Raw genomic sequence first — 23,093 nt, forward strand, 5'->3', positions numbered from 1 at the left:
TTTATTTTTGGATGGTTTTCTTGCAAAGCTTAAGAATAAAATATATTTTTACAAATATCTAAAAATCATGCATGAATTATGAAAACATATCCATACATTGTGGCATAAAATATGAGTAGTTATCTGAATGCACTATATTGTGAAAAACCTCCAATAAGACCATCAAGTTATAGTCCAATAAAATATTTGGAAAATAGATTTTTTTATAATATTGAAAAATAAATAGATATTTATTTTCCAAAAGTAAGAATTATAAGTTGCATTGGTCAATACTAAAATTATAGTGGTCAATAGATTGATTTCTAGAGTCATCCATCAAGTTATGGTCCAATAAAATATTTGGAAAATATTTTTTTTATAATATTGACAAATAAACAGATATTTATTTTTCAGAAAAGTAAGAATTATAAGTTGCATTGGTCAATACTAAAATTATAGTGGTCAACATATCGATTGCTAGAGTCATTCCTTGGGAGGGACTAATAAGCATCAAGACACTTATTCCTTGTTGTTAAGATTGAAGATATCATAAGAATTAACTAAATTATAACTTTATTTAGAATAATAATAATAATAATTAATGATGAAGGATATAATATGTAAATTAAACATATAGTTATCTAAATAGAAAGTGACATCCATGCATGGTATTGTAACTCAAGAAGGCTATAAATAACAAACATCACTTTGTAAGAGGATAGTTTGCTCCACCACCACGCAGTGAAAATGATTTCTCCATTTAATAAAGAATTATTTTCTCTTAATTCCTTGTAATTATTCACACATTTCTATTAATTTATGTTTAATTTTTTCCTAGGAATAATTTCACGATAGATTAGTGTGCTCTCTCTCTTTCTCTCCCTCTACAGTCATGGCTCCTAGACCTTATTGGCTAGATCTAGATTAATGGTATCATAGTGGGTTACGACTCCATGGAAATCAATGTTTCCACAGAGGATCAATAGGATTTTTTCCGTAAACTTTTCCACACTACAACTGGTGAACAAGACAACATAAGATAAAAGTTTTGCGCATTTAGATATATGATATTTCTTTGGACCCCTTGTGGTGGAAGTTTAGTAGCCTCCTCAACTGAAAGACTATTGAAGTTGGAGTTCATCTATGTCTACATGGGAAAAAGGTTCCTGGTTCACAATTTCCCTAGTTGTTGTGTCTTTTCTCTATACCATTCATGATGTCGCACCATGTATCTATCTCGTCAACTACCTAGATGATATCATAATCAATTTCTCCCATTCGAGATGTCCTTTAATCCACAAAATCTCATTGTAAATCCTATGATATCAGGAATAGCCTAAGATATTTGAACATAGGGTCTAGTCATCTAAAAGTATAGTGATTAAATCTTTCCACCAAATCAAGATATGGACGAACCAAACCTGAAGAGAGAAGGTAGAGTTGTAATCAACAATATTTTGTGATCTAATTGCACGGGGCCTTTTGCGCTCTAGGTTTAGAGCCCTCTTTGTCAGTGCCTCCTTGTATGTATTTGTCTAGAAATCTTATTGCTCAACCCTTACTATCATACCTTTGAGAGTTTCAAGCACTTGTTGAGAAGGATTGGCTTGCATTTGTACATCCATTTGCAGATCATCTCGAGATGCCAATATTTTCTAGTGACATTAATATGTCAGAGTCATTTCATCAGACTGAAAGTATTATTAGCCTTGTATCTTCAGGCTCTTTATTCACACCTTCTTCCAATACTCTTGCATCTACCATAATATTTAACAACTACTCCCCTATTTTTTAATGGTGGTTTTATTATGTGGCAAAAATTCTATGCATTTACCCAAGTGCTTTTGAAATTTCTTCAGCTTCTTTACTTGAATTTTTGGATTGTGTCATCTCCTATTGATTTGGAATTTTTTTTTCCAATAACAAAAAGGAGAGGAAGAAAGATGGTTGTAGAGCCTCATGAATGCTTCATTTTGACACTCTCCCTTACTAATTTTTCCTCTCTTTGACCATCATCATCAACTTAAAATGCATCAAACTACAAGGTTTTTGACATGGTAATGTATTTAATTGTCTTATCTTTCATATTTAATAATTTTCCTTATTATTGAATTAATGTTTGTATTAGCAACCAAATTCATGTAATTCTCTAGCTAATCTGTGTTTCTGTAGTCAATTCCAAGGTTTATAAAGCTCTGAGGTGCCAACTAAGAGGAGAAAGATATGAAGAGGTGGAGATTGATCCCTTTTAATGATTTCCACCTATTCATCCAAACTAGATCATCATAGGATTGTTCGATTGCGTGGTTAAAGGGTAAAATTCAACATGTTGCCACAAACACGAGCAAGAGTCAAAAATCCTTTCGCTTCACGATTTTCTTTGCCAAATAGAATATCATGAGAAAACGATATTCTGATATCTGGTAGAAGCTAAAATTAGAATTTTGTTAGCTAGGGTAGGCGTAAAAGCCTCAAACAGTGGTTGACACGAGCTTTTATAAATACCATGCAACAAACATTAACAGGAAATTAATTTTATATGCGATAGTATTGTTTTAAAACTCTGTTTTAGAATGAAGTTTTGATGTGTAGCTGACTGTTTGATTAAAGTTATATGACCACATGTTTGTGGAAGGTCCTTGAAAACAGTGAAGGTTTTGCATTTTCATATATATATATATATATATATATATATATATATATATATATATATATATATTTAATTTGTTGTAGCTATTTACATGTTTTAGAATCATTTCATAGTATCGATTTCAATTAGATAGCGATAGCAATATTTCACTAATCATTCTTTTCAAGTTGATTTATAATGATGTTAATTGTAGTGTAATCACTTTTCACAGATTTTGTTATAGTTTCATTACAGAGCATGAGTGATTTCTTTACAGTATTTCATTATAGAGAATGAGTGATTTCTTTATCTTATTTCATTTCAAAGCATGAGTGATTGATAATGAGAAAATGTGTAGTTTTCGTTTTAACTAGAAGTCAAATTCATTTTGGTTTTTATGCAAAGGATTGCTAGAATATTAGATGAATAATTATGCTTTTAGAGATTAAATTTGTGTTGCAATAGATTGGTTAAGTTCTCTTAATTTAATGAGATAGTATGAATTTCCTTTAGTTTCATTTTGCAAGTGTGAAGAGCATTTTTTATTTCATTAGAAAGGGGTGAGCAGGAATGTAAAAGAGATTGAATATGTTAATTTTATTTTCTTTAAAAGGGTAAAATAGGAACACAAAACATCCTTAGAAATAATTTTTCATTAACTCAATTATACACATTAAGAATATGAAGTCTTCTAGCATATATAGTGCACTTGCACTTCACAAGTTTACCAAACCCGATCGATAATTTATGTATCAATTTAAGACAATTAAATTGACAAACATTTTGGCGCGGTTGTCAGGGAAGTGTAAATAGAAGTCTTTATCCTCGATGAAGATACAACTATGAAAATGAAAAATATATCACCTTATATCCTTCCAAACTTTCATGGACTAAGGAGTGAAGATACTAAAACATTTATCTTTGAATTTGAAGTCTTGTGTAGATCATATGATTATCTCAATGATTCTCAGAAGTTGAAATTATTCCCTGCAAACATTAAAGATGCAACATTAAAATGGTTTATGGGTTTATGAATAAATTCCATAAGAACATGGGAACAAATGAAAACCACATTCTTAGAGAAATATAAGGACTACTGGATGCCCCATACTATTAAGGATGAAGTCTTTAAAATGGTAGAGAAAGAATATGGAAATCTTGAAGACTTCGTTGAAAGATTTTCTTATAATGTTAAAGGGAAAAAGTGAATAATCTACTTGAGGAAACTTTGAAAGCTCTCTTATTGAAATACATTAGAGATGAGTGGATTTATCTTCTAAATCTAATGGGTAAGGGAGACATTTCTCAGTTTTCACTTGGAGAAATTTTTGAGTTATACATACACATTTCAAGAGGCAAAGCAAGAACAGGGAAAAATGCAAGAGATCCTCTTTTATCAAGGATTTATAAATCTACAACTGGGACAGTAGGTAGAGCATAATTAGGTAATTTTCTTGATAGTTTTAAAACAAATATTTTAGGGAGTCTTAGTGAAAAAATTGACACCCTTAAAATATAAAACAAGAAAAAGTTGAAAATGTTGCATTGTCCATTTTTTTCCCTGAGTGCATAAAGAACCATGCCTTGAGAGAATGTCCTCTTGATTTTGTCAGGCCAGCAGATAACTTCTGAAATGTAATTGTGTTATTCATTTAGGTTGTTCATTATTATATACAAGAGGGAGTGACTATTTAGTTCATTTCCCATTGACTCTCCATTTCCTCTATTATTTATTTACACTAATTACAGTTGTTCACCCAATCCCTATGATTAGGTATCAAAATTCCCCCCTTTAATTTGAAGGGATGTTGGTGAGTCCAAGCATCTTTCGGAATATTTCAAGCCTTTCTCTTCCAAGAACTTTCGTGAAGATGTCTGCAATCTGCTCATTAGTGGAACAATGGAAAAGATGGATTGTTCTGGCCTCAACATGATGTCGAATCAGATGATATTTTGTATTGATGTGCTTTGTTCGATCATGGAACTTTGGGTTCTTGGCCAAATTTATTGTTGAGGTATTGTGAATCATGAGTGGAGTCCACTGTACATGTTTTACCTCCAAATATTCCAGAATTTTCCTGAGCCACACAATTTCTTTTGTTGCCTCAGTTGCTGCCACATATTCTTCCTCTATTGTGCAATTTGCTGGAATTGATTGTTTGTGTGATCTCCAGGAGACAGCTCCTGATCCAAGACTCATATCATAACCCGAATTAGATACCCCAATTTCTTTGTCTCCATCAAAGTCTGAATTAGAGTATCCAATTAAGCTCAAGTCGCCCACCTGTGTATACTTAAGTCCAAAGTCTTGAGTTACCTTCAAGTACTGTAGAACTCTTTTTGCAGCAAACCAATGTCCCTCACAAGGCCTTTGCATGAACCTGGAGAGGATTCCAATAGCAAATGAAATGTTTGGTCTGGTAGTAGTTAGGTAGTTGAGACTTCCTACAAGCTGTCCATACTTTGTTGCATCCTCAAATTCTTTTCCTTCAATGGATGTGAGCTTTAAGTTTTGTTCCATTGGAGTAGTCAGAGGATTGCATTCAGTCATGCCAAACCTATTCAACAAATATCCAATGTACTTCTTTTGAGAAAGAAATATGGACTTCGTATGTTGAGTTACTTCAATACCAAGATAGTAATGAACATAGCCCAAATAAGTCATTTCAAAACCTTTCCTCAATTCCTTCTTTATGGATGCAATGTAGCTATCATTGTTCCCTGTCATCAAAATATCATCTACATATACCACAAGATATACAACTATTTTTCCAACCTTCTTGACAAACAAAGTTGCATCATCAAGATCATAATGTTTGAAATTGAGTTTTAGAAGATGCTCAGTTAGTTTTTCATACCAGGCTCGCGGTGTTTGTTTGAGGCCATATAAGGATTTCACAAGTTTGCATACTTTATGTTCATGTCCTTCCACAACAAATCCTTTAGGCTAGGACATAAAAACATTTTTTTTTAGATCTTCATTCAAGAAAGTAGTTTTTAGATCCATTTGATGGACTTTCCAACCATTTTGAGCTGCTAGGGAAAAGAGTGTCCAGATGGTAGCCCATTTTGTTGTGGGGGCAAAAGTATCCTCATAATTGACCCTTTTCCTTCTATGCAAAACCTTTTTCCACAAGCCTAGCTTTGTGCTTGTCAAGTGGGCCATTAGATTTATAATTGTTCTTGTAGACCCACTTGCATCCAATTGGTTTGGTTCCAAATGGAGGATCAACCAGCTTCCAAGTGCCATTCTTTATTAAGGCATCATACTCATTTTGCATTACTTCTTTCCATTTATCATGGGAAGCAGCTTCTCTGAATGAATTTGGTTCAAAATATGTAGACAAACTCAATTCACAATCATAAGAAACATCCATATCAATAGGTGAATCAACATCATCTACATCAACTCCATTTTGTCAGGTTGAATTTCTAGTTCCTGTCTTTCCAACCTCATCAGGATGAACACTTTCAAGTGTCTTTGTTAGCCACTTTGGGGGACCTTTCTGAGATGGTCCAAGCTGCTCTGTTGATTGAGTTGGGACTAAATCAAGATTCAGTCTCCCAATTTTGTCAATCACATCACTTAAAGTGTCATCCATTGTTAGAGTTTCATGCAGGGGATGGAGTTCTTCAAAAGAATATTCCACAAGTTGATTTAGTATAGGAATCCCCCTTTCAAGATGTGGAATCTGATTATCAAATTATTGAAATGATTTTTCATTTGCGAATCTATCCAAGCGATCATGTTGCTGCTCAACAACATTGTTAGTTTTGGATGATTCAAAAAAGATTACATCTCTAGATACAACAAACTTTTTATTGACTTCATCATAGATATGGTATTCTTTGGAGGTGTTTGAATGCCCCAGGAAGATACACTTACGACTTCTTGCACCAAGTTTGTTTCTATGCACCTTTGGTATTAAGGCACAACAAGTGGAACCAAAGACCCTGAGGTGCTTTACCGAAAGAATGTGTCCTACCCACATTTTATAAGGAGTCTTGTTTCTAATAGCATTATATGGACATCTATTCTTTACATATACAGCACATAGAACTGCATCAGCCCAAAACATCAATTTTACATTTTTGAAAAAAATCATGGAGTGCACCATATTTAAGATTGTCCTATTCATTCTTTCAGCTATTGTGTTCTGTTGGGGATTATAAGGCATAGTTGTTTGATGTTTGATCCCATGTTGGCGAAGATATTTTTCAAATTCATTTGAAGTGTATTCTTTTCCATTACCAGTGTGAATAGAGCTAATATGAGATTGTGCATCATTTTCAATCCATGTATGAAAGTTCTTGAATGTTTGAAAAGCATTAGATTTGTTCTTCAATAAATAAACCCAACTTATTCTGGTGTAGTCATCAATAAATGCCATCATATATTTATTTCCATTTGCAAAAGGAACAGGCATTGGACCACATAAATCTGAATGAATGAGTTAAATTTTTCTATGTGCTCTAGAATGTGAATGATGACAAGACTGTTTGCCATGCTTTCCTAGAATGCAAGCATCACATTGCTTAAGTTTCCTAGGAATTGTAGGCAAACCAGTAACACCATTTTTCTTCAACAAGCGAAGGCTATCATAGTTTAAGTGTACAAATCTAACATTCCATAATAAACTTGATGGAAATGTACCTTTTTCATAATGAGATTTGTATGAGAAATTTTGTGCACGAGCAGAGGTACCCTGCAGCTTTAGAAGCCTTTCTTCTTCTATCCCCGTCATGACAAGTGAGTGGTCTGATGCTTTTCTCAACTCAAGCTTGCCATAAAACATATGAATGGAGTGTCCTTGTTGGCAGATGTGGACCAAGGCCAACAAGATTGTCCTCAGCTATGGGAGATATAAAACATGATGCGAAAGAAAGTCTAGAAGATCAGGCAATTTAAGCCTGATTGTACCAATCCTTGATGGATTGAGTTTTGATTTGTTTGCAAAGTATACTGCTCCATCAACATTGTCAGTAAATTCTTCAAAAAAAACTATTTTAAAAGTCATGTGGCAAGTTTCTCCTTAATCAAACAACCAATCATTTTTGCAAGAAGCAAGTGAAGCATTAAATAAGTCTTCATTTACTCCAATATTACAGTGTGCCACAACATAGTGAGCGGATTCAGGTGTTTTTACCTTTCTCTCTATCATCAGTTTTACCTTTGGGTTGGTTTCTTTCCTACACAATTATGTCCCAAGGCAACTTGCATGTGGATGCATCATGTGATCCATCTCTTTTGCAACAAATGCAGTGAAAATCTGACTTTTCTCCTTGAGAGTGTCTTCCCCCATGCCTCTGAAATTTCTTCCTCTTCCTCTTTTACCACCTCTTCCTCTGGAAGAATATAGAGCAAAATTCTTCTTGTGCAAGGCACACATCCTCTTCTGAAGATCGAGGAGTTGTCTTCTTCCCAAAAGATTTCTCTCTTTCAACAAATTTTTTCACAAGGGAGTCAAAGGTAATATCTTTGAGGTTTCCACTTTCTTGCAACGAATCAAGATAATTTGAGTAAGTGGGATAAACTGCCTTGAGAAAAGCTATCAAAGGAATGTCTAGTTCAACATTAGTGACATTGATATCATGCATAATAGATTTTACTTCTGATGCAAGAGAAAGAGGATCATCATTTTGTAATTCAAGGGTGAACATTTTAATCATGATTTGAACAACTTCAAGTGTAGAGTGCGAGTCATAGAGTTCCTTTAGTTTTTGTAAGGCTTTGAAAGCATTTGAAAATGGCGAAATATGGCGACTCACCTTTTCATTTACTGATGTTGCAATCAATGCATAAGCCTTGTTGTTCTTATTTTCCCAAATGGTGAATTCCTTGTCTGAGGTAGGTTGTTCTGCCTCTTTGTCTCCATTTCCAACACACACTCCTTTCCACAACTCATTAAAAATGAGAGTGTGTTTGATTTTATACGACCCTTATGGATAGTTCTCCTTCCCGATGAGAATCAATCCCACAATAGATATCAATGAATGCATTTAAAATAAAAAATAAAAAATATGTACCCTGCTGCCAATATATAAAAAATGCACTTCTTGTGGTTAAAAATTGCACTCTGATATATTGAAAGGCAAAGATATTAATTTGGGGAGATAGATAGTGTGGATGCCAAACAACGTTGTATATACACCAATGTATATATATATATATCTATATATCTATCTATATATATATATATATATATATATATATATATATATATATATATATATATATATATATATATATATATATATATATATATAGATATATACATATATATCCAACAACGTATATATGGGACATGCATTGCTCCCTCATGTATGTAAACGCTGGCTCCTAAACGTTGTCATCTCAGTGTATTTCATATATGGAACAAAGTATATACGTTGGGAGACAACACTTATATATACCAAAAAAACACTTGTATATATGAAAACAATGCATAGAGGTTATGACTCCAGAATGATCATTCAATGCAACACCATATGCACAATCCAGGCAAACATTGGAATGAAAAAACCATCAATCAACAAACAAGATACTTCAAGGATTTTAGCAAAAAACAACAAACAATCATCCATCTCTTGGGCTTATATTCCATCCCACACTTCCACAATGACACCATTGGCGCAGCACCACCACACTAAGTATCCAAGTCAAGTTCCCCAACCAATTTACAATGGCATCTTCAATGGACCAGGGCAAAGAATGGACACACAATCAACAATTAAACTCATCTTTCACCAGCATCGTGGGTAGCAAAGATCAGCATATTAAACCTGGGAGAGAAACATTCATTCTCAATGCGTATAGGACTCAAAACTTGATTGAAGGTGTTCAACAAATAGGCAGAACATAGGTAGAAAGGGAGTTACAAGGGAAGGAATAATAAAAATAGAGATGGCTCTGGTACCATGTAATGTAATTGTAAATGTAATTGTGTTATTTATTTAGGTTGTTCATTATTATATACAAGAGGGAGTGACTGTTAAGTTCATCTCCCGATGACTCCCCATTTCCTCTATTATTTATTTATACTAATTACAGTTGTCACCCAATCCCTATGATTAGGTGTCAACAGATTTAAAGAGTGTAAAAACTTTTGTTATATGTGTGGAAAACGATGATACAAAAGAATGTCCCTCAATACCAGGTCTTAATGTTGTCTATCAAGAAGTAGTACCAAATCAAGTATACCCTCTCTGTTTTATTACTAAAAGACCATGGAAGAATCCACAACTAAATACAACTCAAGGTTTTAACACTCAATCATTTGCACAATCATGACAAAGTAATTGAATTTCCCCAATGCCTTGGCAATCTTGGCCACAACATTGGGCACAAGGATGGAAAAATCAATATGGAAACTACCCTCAATATCCTCAATTTCCACAATTTCAACAATCATATCCTACATTTTCTCCACAATATTATCCTCAGTTTGTTCAACAAAATCAACCCCACAATTTGAATCCACAACTTTCATTACCCTTTCCTCAAAGACCAAACCAATTTCCTGCCCAACCACTTCCAAATCCAAATAATAATAAAAATGCACAACCTATTTACAATATGGAAGGACAAAATTTCCAAACTTACATGATAAATCCATTGGATCTAAACAATGTTCAACTTATATATGATAGAATATTAGAGAAAAAGTCCCCACCAGTTGTTATTCAAGAAAGTGAAAAAGAAAAGCTCTGAAGAAGAGAAGTCTCTTAATGAAAAAGAAAAAAATAAAAAACAAGTTACTCCAACACATTCAAATAATTCAACTCTTATTATGGAACAACATGTAGTATATGTTTCAAAAAGACCTTTTCCTAAGAGATCAAAAATAGATGAAGGGGTAGAAAAATAGATTTTATTACCTGATTATGAAATGTTAGATGAATTGAAGAATGTTTTCATAAAAACGCATTTCTTCAAGACATTAAGGAAATAATAATTTTTGCAAAGACAACTAGCGAATTGTGCATAAAAATACCAGGAAGAAAAAGAAAAAAAAGTCAAAAGAATCCAACTAGTTGGAAAAATTACAGATATCATCATGAGTAAAACAACAATTCAGAAATATCTTGATCCAAGAAGTCCCATTGTGAAAACACACAGAAATGGTGTAGAGATCCCAAATACATTGATTGATCTAGGAGAAACTATAAACATCATGAGTAAACAAACTATGAATCAATTAAAACTTTATAATATTCGATAGGCACCTACACATTTACAATTGGTACATAGATTTGTAATCAAACCCGATGGTGTATTAGAAGAGATATATGTATCCTTAGATTCTTGCGAATACCCTGTCGATTTTATTATTTCAATGCCCAAGTATAACTTAGGAGGATCTCCATTGATTCTAGGAAGACCATGGCTAGCTAAAACCGATGCTTTTATAAGTTGTAGATCTGGTGATATGTTTATTTATGATGGGAGCTCAACAAAGAACTTCACACTATATCCACCTGCATAAAAAACAATAGGAATTGAAAATGAAGAATTGATAGATGATGATATTGATATAATACCAATATTTGCCACTTCACAAATAGATGAAGATGATCAAATTTTGAATTTAATGGAAAATAATGAATCTTCATCATATTGTGAGTCTAGTTAGAGTTTTCAAGAACACCGCAATATTGAATATTTATCATCTCGTCAACTATCCTTGCATTCTATGGAAAATTTTGGTACAAAAGATAATGGAGGAATACAAAATCAAATATCATGTTATCCTCCACAATGTCCCAAGCAGCGAGGAGATCGACGGAGGTAACCACATACCACTTTTTCTTGATAGCTAGCCCTATCAACCTGGAGAGGGATCTCTCTATGGAATCATAGACAACAGATGACTGAGATGTAAATGATTTTAGGCTGGATAACTAGGATCATGTAGGTTTTGGAAAATTTAGGGTTTTTGATGCTGGAGAAGGGAGAAAAACCAAATAGCTAGGTCAAAGGGTCAAAGGACTGCAGCAGCAAAGATATGAAGGAGAAAGGTAGCAACACTTTTGTGATGGATTTTAGGTTTTTTCGGTGTAGTATGGTGTTCAGAAGAAGCACAAAGGTATTAATGATAATGGAACATGAACTCATTAAGAAAGAGTGAAAATAACACATAATAATTTTCCATCAAAACAAAGCTTAGTGAAAAGAATTATGTTTATAAAATGCAAGGAAGACTATTGAAGAGGTGATGAATGGAAAAGGAAGCTAAATATCGTTCATATAAAGTAATAACAAAGGAAAACCAACGTCATAAACTTACTACACAACAATTCCTAAATAATAGTTGCAAATTGTGTCCTTTGATTTCCAAAAATTCCAAATATAGGCTACAATGGTTCTCTCCTCAAATGTCCAACTTCTGGAAAATGATTACAAAAGGCCTCATATAGGCTTTGAATTTGAAACCCTCCCTAGGAGGTCTAATTGTGAGCAAAGAAAGTCAAATACATGCACCTATCTGGTCACTACTACATACTAGGGAGGTTACTCAACTGTTTCCTTGTTTATCTAACTATCACAAGATATTTATCCAAAGCATTAAATGGAGTATAAGACGCCTATTTACCCATATACTAATCCATTTAAATTTACATTTGACCATGTTCATTCATCCACTTTCACCTTTTTACTTTTACAAAATTCAAACTAGAAACTCAGAAAAATTACATAGTGAAAATTTTAAATAAAATATCAGAAAATTGCAGCAGCATAGCGCCATGTTTTAGTAACCATTTAGGTGTCTTCCTGAAGTAAAAATTGAAATATTAAAGAATGTTAAAATAGCCTTGTCTGTCTAGTTTCCATAACATATTGAATTTTTTAAAATGACCCATGGGAAGGCCTCCAAAAATGCATTCTCCCAAGGTGTCTCCAGAAGGGTCGCGTGAGAACTAGAAGGGTCACACCAAGTTTCAGGGCCATTTTAGGCGCCTTCCTAAAATCAAAATTGAAATATGAAAGAACGGTAAACTAGCCTTGCCTATCTAGTTTCCATAAAATCTTGAATGTTTGAAAATGACCCATGGGAAGTCCTCCAAAAACTCATTTTCCAAGGTGTCTCCAGAAGGGTCACTCCAAAACCAGAAAGGTCGCACTACTCCTAGAAGGGTCACACTTCTCCTCAAAAGGGTCACACTTCTCCCAGAAGGGTTGCACAGCTCCTAGAAGCCTCACACTACTACTAGAAGGGTCATGCTTTCCCAAAATGCAACAAAACCCTCGATTTTCACAATTTTTTCTTATACGCGATGATGACTAAGAGATGCTTGAAATTCTAAGAGTCCAAATGAGTTAAAAACAACTCATCTTTCCCTTCTAAACTTAAATTTTGAACCTTCACACTTTATGACCTTTGAAATTTGAAACTTGGTAACTTTATTGGCTTTCTTGAGACATTCGATCTTCTTGGAACTCTGAACTACAACCTTTGGAAATTTGAAGCACTTATTGCATATAAAAAGATAAAATTACATTTGATATCAAAATTTATTGAAGATACTTTCTTATTACCACTCCTCCTTTGCCGGATCTTATGCATGAAATGAGAGTTTTAGTGACCCTGAAACCCTAATGACCTAATGGAGACACTCAACTGAATGAAATCGTAATGGTGATGACTAACATCATGATGATAGTCTTGTTGGGACTCAGAAATGTCATATTTTCATCCACCTTTTTCTTCGCTATTCGTTACATTTCATCATCCCATTAACCTTTTATCATATCATTTTCATAAATACATTTGGGTTTCGCCTTCTTATTTTCCATTTTATTCATTTTTGTATTACAAGTGAATTTATGATTAAATATTAGAAAATATACATATTTTTATATATATCTCAAGAATATGTCAGTTTTGTGATGTGTAGGGGACTTAGAAGTGTCATATTTTCATCCACCTTTTTCTTCACTATTCCTTACATTTCATCATCTCATTAACCTTTTATCATATCATTTTCATAAATACATTTGGGTTTCACCTTCTTATTTTCCATTTTATTCATTTTTGTATTACAAGTGAATTTATGATTAAATATTAGAAAATATACATATTTTTATATATATCTCAAGAATATGTGAGTTTTTTGATGTGTAGGAAATATGTGAAGAATTAATTCCAAGAGACTTCTCAAATATCTCCTCCGCCATATTAAGGAGATAATTATGCAAGCCTATTCCTAAGGAGAAAATCATGGAGGATTTGGTTGGCATATCTTATCCATATCTCCTCCAGCATATTAAGGAGATAATTATTCAAGCCTATTCCTAAGGAGAAGATCATGGAGGATTTGGTTGGCATATCTTATCCAAGATATGTGAGAGATTTGTGGAGGATTCAAAGGGATCATATTTTGTAATAATGGGAAAGTAGTTGAAAATGCTTGAGAGATTTGTGGAGGATTCCAAGGGATCATATCTTGTAATAATGGGAAATTAGTTGAGAGTGCTTGAGAGAATATTGGATATGTAATTATGAGATGGTTATCTTCCTCATGTATATAAGAGAGTGCTCTCTCTTCATTTGGATAATAATGAATAATGGAAAGAATGGAGATTAGCTTTAAGAAATAGTTTTGTAATTATGAGAAGGGAATTCTTAGTTTTTCATCTTTTATTGTTATGCTTTCATGATTTGTAATTTGATCCTTGTAATATAATCTGAGATAGCTTTATTTTTGTGAGCTCACATATGTTGTTTTTCATTCAATTCTTCACATGTTGTAATTGTTTTTCCCTTATGCAATTTCCCGCTTTCCTAGTTAGTGTTTCAATGCCTTCCTAGATTAATTTGATTTCAGTAATTTAGATTAAATTAGTTCCACTTCGGTCCTGCATATATAGTGCATGTGCCTCGTAAGTCTACGAACCTCGGATTGACAAATTAAATAGTTGGGCAAGTACTACAACAAAATTAAACGATAATATTTTCACCCAACAAGTCTCTTAATGATGATACACTTAGCTGAGTGATGAAAGTGATCGACATGCAAAATTCTTGAGAGATTGGAAATAACCCTAGACACACTAACCAGTGACCAAATTTTATTATGAAAACCTAGTGAAATGATAAAATTTGACTTTGGGACTCCTAAAAAAACTTGGTAAAAACATATTTGATCACTGGTGACAGGCAGAATTCACTGACACTAACATTGGCTCTAGCTGGGGATGGAAGCTCCTTGTAGGTGTCAAGAAAAATGTAGACCAAGTAGCCTTGTTCATTGGGCATGCAGTCAAAATGAAAAGACTAAACTCAAATTGAAAACTGACTCACTCACTGAATTCGAAAAAAATAAACAAAAAAACTGACTGAACTTACTTATGGCAGTAGACCATTGGGATCTCAACTTCCCACCTACTGAAGATATATATAAACAATCATGTGTAATTGGTGGGCTCCAGTATTGTAGCAATAATGCTACAACTCCTGGAACTCCCTTCTTTAATTTTATCAACCCGGTAGTTCGTAACAAACTTGGAAGCGACGGCGCTGTATGCATAAGTACTAGCTCTTGCCGCAACTGTCACTTGGTCAGCTGGCACAAGTCCGCTAGGGGCTCAAGCCAACTTCGATGAGCTCTTAGAAGAATATTTTTAACTGATGGACAAAAGCTAACTCAAAGGAAGCTAATCTACTTGCAGAAAGAAACTGAAAGCCAAAAAGAAACACAAACCCTAGCAAACCCTAATTCTACCAGCTAGTCCTACCGATGCAAAGGAGAGCATGAAAACTACCGAAAGAGATGCCATTACTTCTAAGAAGGTAAAATGCATGTGTCTAAGTTATCACTATCTGAAGAAAACATCTTTTTGTATTTTTGTTTAAGTTATTAGAATTATCATGCATGTGCTTTTAACTGGCTTTTCACTGTGCAGGGGTGGATCAAGGAGGAGAAATGCTTGGAAAAGGTTGGGAAGACTCGGATAGGGTCTAAGGGATCCGTATCATCCTTTCAGAGAGTTTCACAAAGTTAGGATGCCATGCAACCGTGTTTATGAACTTCTACAGGAAGTCTGCAGGGGATTCTACAGGAAGTTCTGTAATTCTTCTACAAGATGTTTCGTGATTGGGGTTTGACTGATAGGTGAGTGGAAGAGAATGCATGAATGGGTAGGGAGGTAGGGTAGGGGCCTGGAATAACCCAATGACTGAGGGATGAGGTGATGAGAGGGTGTGGAAGTCTAGCTTGCATCAAAGAAGGTTTAGGCAAGGGAAAGGCAAGAAGGTAGGGTTACGTGGCAAAAGAGCAGATGGGAGATGAGGAAACAGACTTGGTGATGGAGGAGCTGATTTGGACGAGGCTCAGATGAATGAGGAGGTGATGAAGGTGCCCTGCATAGTGTTTACCTGATCAAACCAACTATGTCTTGCATACAATCAAAATATTAGATGATCTATCTAACAGTTTAATGAGATCAGTGAACAACAACCTTATTCATGACAAGAATCACGTACAACATGTGAAAAAAACATTATCAAAGAGATATAAACGCATGACTAACTCCTACCAATCCATCCTAAACATAAAAAAGCTACTTCAACCATCAAAAGCAACCTAAGTAACAAAGCACGAATTAAATCTAAAGAGCAGATTTTATTTTAAGAATGCAGCGAACACACATAAAGATAAACAAGGGAGGTATTGGGCGCTTGAGATGGGCCCAACCCCAAGAGCTACAGCCTCCCAAGAGAGATTTAGAGCTGTTGCAAAGCTGGATTCATCTTTATTAATCAATAATGAAGAGTTACATCAAAACTGTCCACAACGAGAGCTTGAGAATGAGCTGAAAGCAAAGCTAATCCATGGCCTACAAATCGAATTACAAAATGACTACAACAAGGCTATGAAATGACTAACTACTAGCTACTATCTACTGGCTAACTAGCTAACATCCACTGGCTAACCAAAATGAGGCCCCAAGCCTTCTTATTTATACAAATTGAGGACCCAACAGTCCTCCTAAACTTTAGGGACTCGGCTGCCCAAAACTTGGAGTTAACAGCAGTCCTACTTGACTTGCTTGGCTGCCCTTGTGCTGATTGATTCGGTGGCCCTTGAACTTCGAGCTGATGGTGGAGAATTCGAGGTAAGGGCCCATAAATGAAGGGGACACCTTCCTACAAATCCTCTCCCTTGTCTTCCCACGAATTTGGCTGCCAAGTGCTCATTAAGACCTTCAATTTTGTCTCCAAATTGACCAAAAAGGCTACACAAAGCACCCATTAGACTTGTTGGCATAATGACTAACCAAATTCACTCTATTAACATAAATATAATAAAAAACATGCAATAAACTAATGAGAATGGTGGATTAAGTGTTGCTCATCCTCTGAGCAACCAATCTCTCTCTTCATCTTTGATGGCCCTGGTGGCTTCTTTGGCTAACATCTCAGCCGATTCCTCCTTTGGCTTCCCTCTTTTCAAACTTCCTGTAGAAACAGTTCGCTGGCTTCCTGTAGAAACAGTCTGCTAACTTCCTGTAGAACCAATTTTCTCTGACTTTGCTTGCTTGGCTGGGGGTGCCTTCTCCTTGAACTGTGCTGCTGCCTGAAAGCTGACGAATCCAACACAAATGGCAAGTCTAATGTATTATAAAAGCACACAAGTACAATAAACTACCCGAGAATAGATATTGCATGCCAAAGCTTGATGGGAAAAAGTGTTTCCAGGCCTTTAACTGAATCAAATGGCATTCTTAATCTTGGATTTGAACTCTGCTAAGAATTGATAACAGAAGCAGAACAGAACATAAGATAGATCAAGGGCAGAGAAAATATGACTTGCTCACATATCACTGCTATGAATCAGCATTTCCCTTCAATCTGAAATTTCTTCAAAACAGACCAAAAATGAGAATTCCCAAGTTTTGTCTCAAGCTATTGTATAACCAGGACTAGAGCAAAACTTCATACCCAATCACACTTTTAAGAATTCTTTCACATGGAATAATCTGGCTATTGCAAAAGACCTTGTGAACCCCTTGGAAAGTATTGAAATAAACAAATCTAACCAGAACAACACCAGAACTTTCCAGTTTGTTTCATGGTAGATTCACTTCATGCAAAATCACTGTTTTTCCATTAGTTAACTTTAATTCAAATTTTTGTTCCTAACATGACAATACTTTCCGACTGCGGTAACTTTCTCTTCTTCATTTGAAGATGTTGAAATAAGTTTTGCTAAACATTCCATATATTTTTCTCCAAGATGTTCTGCTAATTTTCTTTTATCTCCATCTTGAGACAAGATAAACAACAGTTTCACAGCATAAGCTCGCATTTCAGAGTATGTAGCTTCACAAAAAGGGAAGCAATACTTGAATTGCTCCTCCCTCTCTTAAATTTGTCCTTGCCTCAACAGCCGCTGGTACACAACAAATGGCATGGAATGCTCGAACAATGCTTCCATGTATTGAAGGTGGTGTCAAATTTATTAAAGATAATAGCTGGTATATGATCTCATCAGATTCCAATAATGCAGCTGTTGTGTCATTTGTTCTTTGGGGCAATGCTGTAGACATAGCAAGGTTTGCATAGGTATTAATAGCTTTTTCTCTCAAAGCCAATACAGTTGACAGTGGTGTGCATAGAAGGTCCAAGATGGGTCGGACCACCCCATCTTTGATCATTTGTAAAGCATTCTCAGGTAAACTTGAAGGATTCTGAAGTGCCCCAATGGCTGCTAATTTTGACTTCAAATTAGCATTTGAAATCATTTCAAGAAGTGGAAATACAACTCCCTCTTTGAGCAATGCAGCGTTGTTTTGATCTGTTAAACCTATCTCTGACAACTTACCTTCCATAACAATTTTCATTGTGTCAGACCCTTCTCTCAGGTTCTGTATCAAAGGCTTGAAATAGTTCGCCTGTGTCATTTGCACTACATTATGCTCACTGTATGGGAGATTCTCCAGAACTTCATTTGCATCCTTAGCAGCTTTAGGATTATCACTATTTGACATTGTTACAAGGAGGAGAATACAACCTTGTACCTTGCCAATCTGTTCACACACAACCATATCCTTTGAAAGCTCTAAAAGCAATTCCACAACTTTCATACCCTCTGCAATATCACGTGCAAGTGAACGAACAATAAAATCAATAGCATGATCCACCTCAGCTATTTTCACCTTTCTTCAAGCTCCAAACTTGATGAAGAAAAACTCAGGCTTCTCTGCTCTGGAAGACTCTGCTGTATTTTCCTGTAAAACGTCTTCCTGTAGAATGCTAGCCGGATGCCATAGGATGTCTCTGCGCCTCTGCACGATCTTGGTATGCGGAAGAATTTTGAACAGGCCAAAAAAAATCAGCGAAGGATGATAGGTTAAGCTGATTGTGGAAGCAGAGGATGTATACTTCAGTTTAACATGATGCAAGTGCAAGTTGACTAACAGTTTATGAATTTCAGCTGAGCGCTCATTAATTTCTGCATGATTGTTTTGGAGTGAGGTGGCAAAGACGTGTGCTGGCCCATGCAACTATTGTGCTATCATGAACTGCAGTGGTTAACTGTGTGTTCTCTGCCTGTAATCTCATCCATCAGTTGCACTGGAGTTTAGACTACCCACACTATCCGTGTTTTTTAAATTTCACGTGCATGACTGACCCATGCATGTTGTGTGACTTTCTCATGAGTGCTAGAGAACTGGGTGTCTTGCTACATTCATGGCTTAATTTCACCATTCCATTCATTCATGCAATGCTTAGACTAGATTCATGCAATAGATGAACAAGGTTTAGTCACGTACCTGAAGTCAAATGGCTGCTTGTGAAGCTTTTTGCTGCTGCATGCTCATGTTCTGCTGCTGCATGCTTGGATCCTTTGGTTGCATGAGGGCTTGGCTGATGATTTTTGATTGCTTTTTCTTGTGCAGGTGTCCTCTGACCAGATCTAAGTTGCATACATTTGTTTCCACGTTCAAATCTGCACCTTCAAGCTGCTGCTGCTGCAATGTCACAGAACTAGAACTTGTTTTTGCCATTTCTCCCAAACGGTAAAGCGGATTGATCTGAAACTTGCTGAGCATGTTTCTATCATCATGATGCATCTCCCATAGAAAAATTGTGATCAATGGATGCACGGGTTTTGAGAAAAATGGAAAATGGCTGAAGATTTTAGAGATCGATTTCTCGGACACCGTGGATCGGAATCGCCTGAAACTGCTTGGGTAGGTTACCATCACTCATATGCATATCCCCATGAAACAGGTTTTTGAAACGGATGCACGGTTATGGAGAAAATGCAAAAATGGCTGATGGTGATGGAGGCTGATTTCTTGGAAACCGTGCACCGGAATTGGCTGAAACGGCTCAAGCATGTTTCCATCACCCTTGTACAATTCCCCATAAAACGGTTTGTCAAATGGATGCATGGTTTTCAAGTTATGGCAAAAACAAATTCTGTTCTATGTATTTTTGCTTCAAGGCACTTTGCATTTTTGTTGCATGGTATGAAAAAATGAATTTTGGCTGTGATGCAGGTATGGAGATGATGGAGGAGGAGTTGGAAGATTGCATGAGGAATTCTGAACCCTTGAGGAAGCTACCATGTTCGCCAAACCACTTTTTGAAATCCATGTCTAGTTTCCCACAATTTCTACAGGAAGTTCCCGTAGAATCACAATGAGAAGCACAATGAGGTGGAAAAAATGATGGAGAAAGGCAAGGGATGGACACACAAGTGCTTGTAGGCCTAATCAACAGATTCCCATCATCAGATTCTATTTTAGACTTGAATTTGGTTCGTCCAAAGGTTCTACAGGATGTTTCCTGTAGAAATACAGAGCTTCCTGTAGAAGGCACAAGAAAAATTCCTTTAACCTTGATTTGAGTGCTCCTCCTGTCATGAAACGTCCTTCTTGCAACCTACAATTAGCCAATGGAATTAGTTTTCTTTTTCTCTTTTGTTTTGTTTTTTTTTTTTAAAAACAACTAGGGCGCCTCATGGAGGTTTTCACCCTAATTGCCTGCCTTGGGCGCCTCCAAGGGAGGTTTTCACCCAAAGATCTTATTGCCTTTTTATTTTCTCTTCTTTCCAACCCATTGACCGCCTCATGGAGGTTTTCAATCAATGAGCCAATCTAAGGCGCCTCCGAGGAGGTTTTCACCTTAGATTTTTATTTTCTTCTTATTTTCATTTTTTCTCTTTTTTTTTTTTTTTCTACCCTACCCTACTTGAAAAACAAAATCATTTTCAAGTATAAGAATACTTCCAATGGAGCCATGTGCACATCGAGATTAGAGAAAAAATGATGTGAAGGCTCCAAATGCATGCTTTGACAGGTATCCAGATCTCAGAGACCAAATGATCTGGCTTTGAAGGGATCAAACAAAGCTGAGGAGGAAAGTACCGCTGCAACTTAGTGACCTTCTGAAACCATATCTCAATATAGCTCTGATATCCTTGGTTCTTTTGCTGATCTGGATCATTCTTCATGTCACCTTCTATCATGACCTTCTCATCTTCCTCTTTTTGATGATCTTTCTCTTGAGTACATGGAGGATTTGATGGTAACCATGAAGGAACTCTCTCGATCTTTGATTCTGATCTCTTCTCTTCATCAAGTGCAGCCCGTGGTTCTTTGATCTCCTCTTTGGAATCTTCTTTCTCCTTTGGTCCTTCAATGTTGTCAATATAATCTCTATTTTGCAACACTCTTCCTGAGCTTTGGTGAACATCATTGAGCTCAAAAGGAGTCATTTGCACATGTTGTGCCTCAGCTTTGCAATTGGGTTGAGCTACTCCATTGTATGGCTTTGGAAATGGTACAGGTAGTTGAGTGGAGGTGTGAAATTGAGATGGAGATGGATGGCATTGTGGTTGGGTAGGCATTTGGGGTTGCCTTGGTGGAGGAGGAGGCGATGGTTGTGGATGAGAAAGTGGTGGAGGAAAAGAAGCGGGAGGAGTGTTGTATTGGGGCGTCCACTCCTGATGAGGTGCATTCCACTGAGCCTGTGGCTGAGCATAAGAGTGAAATGAATGAGCAGCTGGTTGGGCGTAATATGGATCTGTGAAGGAACAAGGAGGAGGTGTGAACCATGAAGGGTGAGCAGGGGGACCCCAAGAAGGCATGAAAGTGGCTTGATAGGGGTCATAATAGGTATGGGATGTACCTTGCATTCCCTGCTGGTAGGGTATGGGTCCATGTGGCCTCCTTTGGTTCATATAACAGAGTGATTCAGTGGCTCCTTTGGCTCTTTGGTGTGCAGCTTTGAGTCCAGGCAAGGAATGGCACTGATTCGTAGGATGGTATTCTTCACAGACGAAACACACTTCTAGAGAGTGCATTGGACATTCGTTCCTAGGATGCTTTCTAGTGCACCTAGGACAAAAAATGGCCAAAGCCCTCTTGGCTTCTTCTTGCTTATTTTGGATCCGCAAGGTATCCATTTGCATGGCAAGAAACTGCCTCATATCACTCTTGAAATCTTCTATCTGATCTTCAAATTCATCTTTGGACAAGGGACTGCTCCAAACATTTCTGCTTGTAGCCATTTGCTCTAGAGGAATGGTTTCTTCTTCTTCTTCCCTTGAGGTTCTTCAAATATGTCTTGCTGTCCACCTAAGGGTTCTTTAATCACAGCCATCGAAGAAGAGAGAGAAGGTTGGCTGTGTGAAGCAGTGGGGGTGTTGTGCAATCATTTTTCTAACTTATCTCTACTCCTACAAGGCATGAAATGGAAATCTTTTTGGTTGTTTTTTTCTTTTTTCTACTTGTACCTGCAAAAACTAAAATATATTGAGCTGCAACTAACTATCTTGCTGAAATGAAAATGCGGAATTGAAATGAAAGCAGGAAATGACTAATCTATTTTGATCAAATGAAATTGCAGGAATGAAATGCTAGTCTACACTTACGGAATTGAAATGCTAATCTACGCTTGCATAAATGAAATTGCGGAATTGAAATGCTAATCTATGAAAGCGGGAAATGCTAATCTACTTTTGCATAAACGAAATTGCATAATGGAAATGAAATAAACTACTTAGAAGAAGTTTGTAGTGGAAAATAGAAGAAAAGCGACAATCACCAATACTCTGATGCTTCCCCGGCAACGGCGCCAAAAAGATGGTGGCCTCCAATATTGTAGCAATAATGCTACAACTCCTGGAACTCCCTTCTTTAATTTTATCAACCCGGTAGTTCGTAACAAACTTGGAAGCGACGGTGCTGTATGCACAAGTACTAGCTCTTGCCGCAGCTGTCACTTGGTCAGCTGGCACAAGTCCGCTAGGGGCTCAAGCCAACTTCGATGAGCTCTTAGAAGAAGTTTTTTAACTGATGGACTAAAGCTAACTCAAAGGAAGCTAATCTACTTGCGGAAAGAAACTGAAAGCCAAAAAGAAACACAAACCCTAGCAAACCCTAATTCTACCAGCTAGTCCTACCGATGCAAAGGAGAGCATGCAAACTACCGAAAGAGATTCCATTACTTCTAAGAAGGTAAAATGCATG

The 23,093-nt window shown here is 36.1% G+C and overlaps 1 protein-coding gene across 1 annotated transcript; it reads right to left on the reverse strand.

Moving 5' to 3' along the window:
* Positions 1 to 17,933: 17,933 nt before the first annotated feature.
* Positions 17,934 to 18,695, reverse strand: LOC149188168 (uncharacterized). Its single transcript, XM_089409884.1, has one exon. It carries the CDS (start codon positions 18,693 to 18,695, stop codon positions 17,934 to 17,936), a length of 762 nt encoding a protein of 253 aa, XP_089266010.1.
* Between the last annotated feature and the right edge of the window lie 4,398 nt (positions 18,696 to 23,093).

This window comes from Pinus tabuliformis, chromosome 3_1 (genome assembly GCF_031772625.1).
Source record: "Pinus tabuliformis cultivar Carrire ecotype Pingquan chromosome 3_1, CPIR1, whole genome shotgun sequence".
Classification (NCBI taxonomy): domain Eukaryota; kingdom Viridiplantae; phylum Streptophyta; class Pinopsida; order Pinales; family Pinaceae; genus Pinus; species Pinus tabuliformis.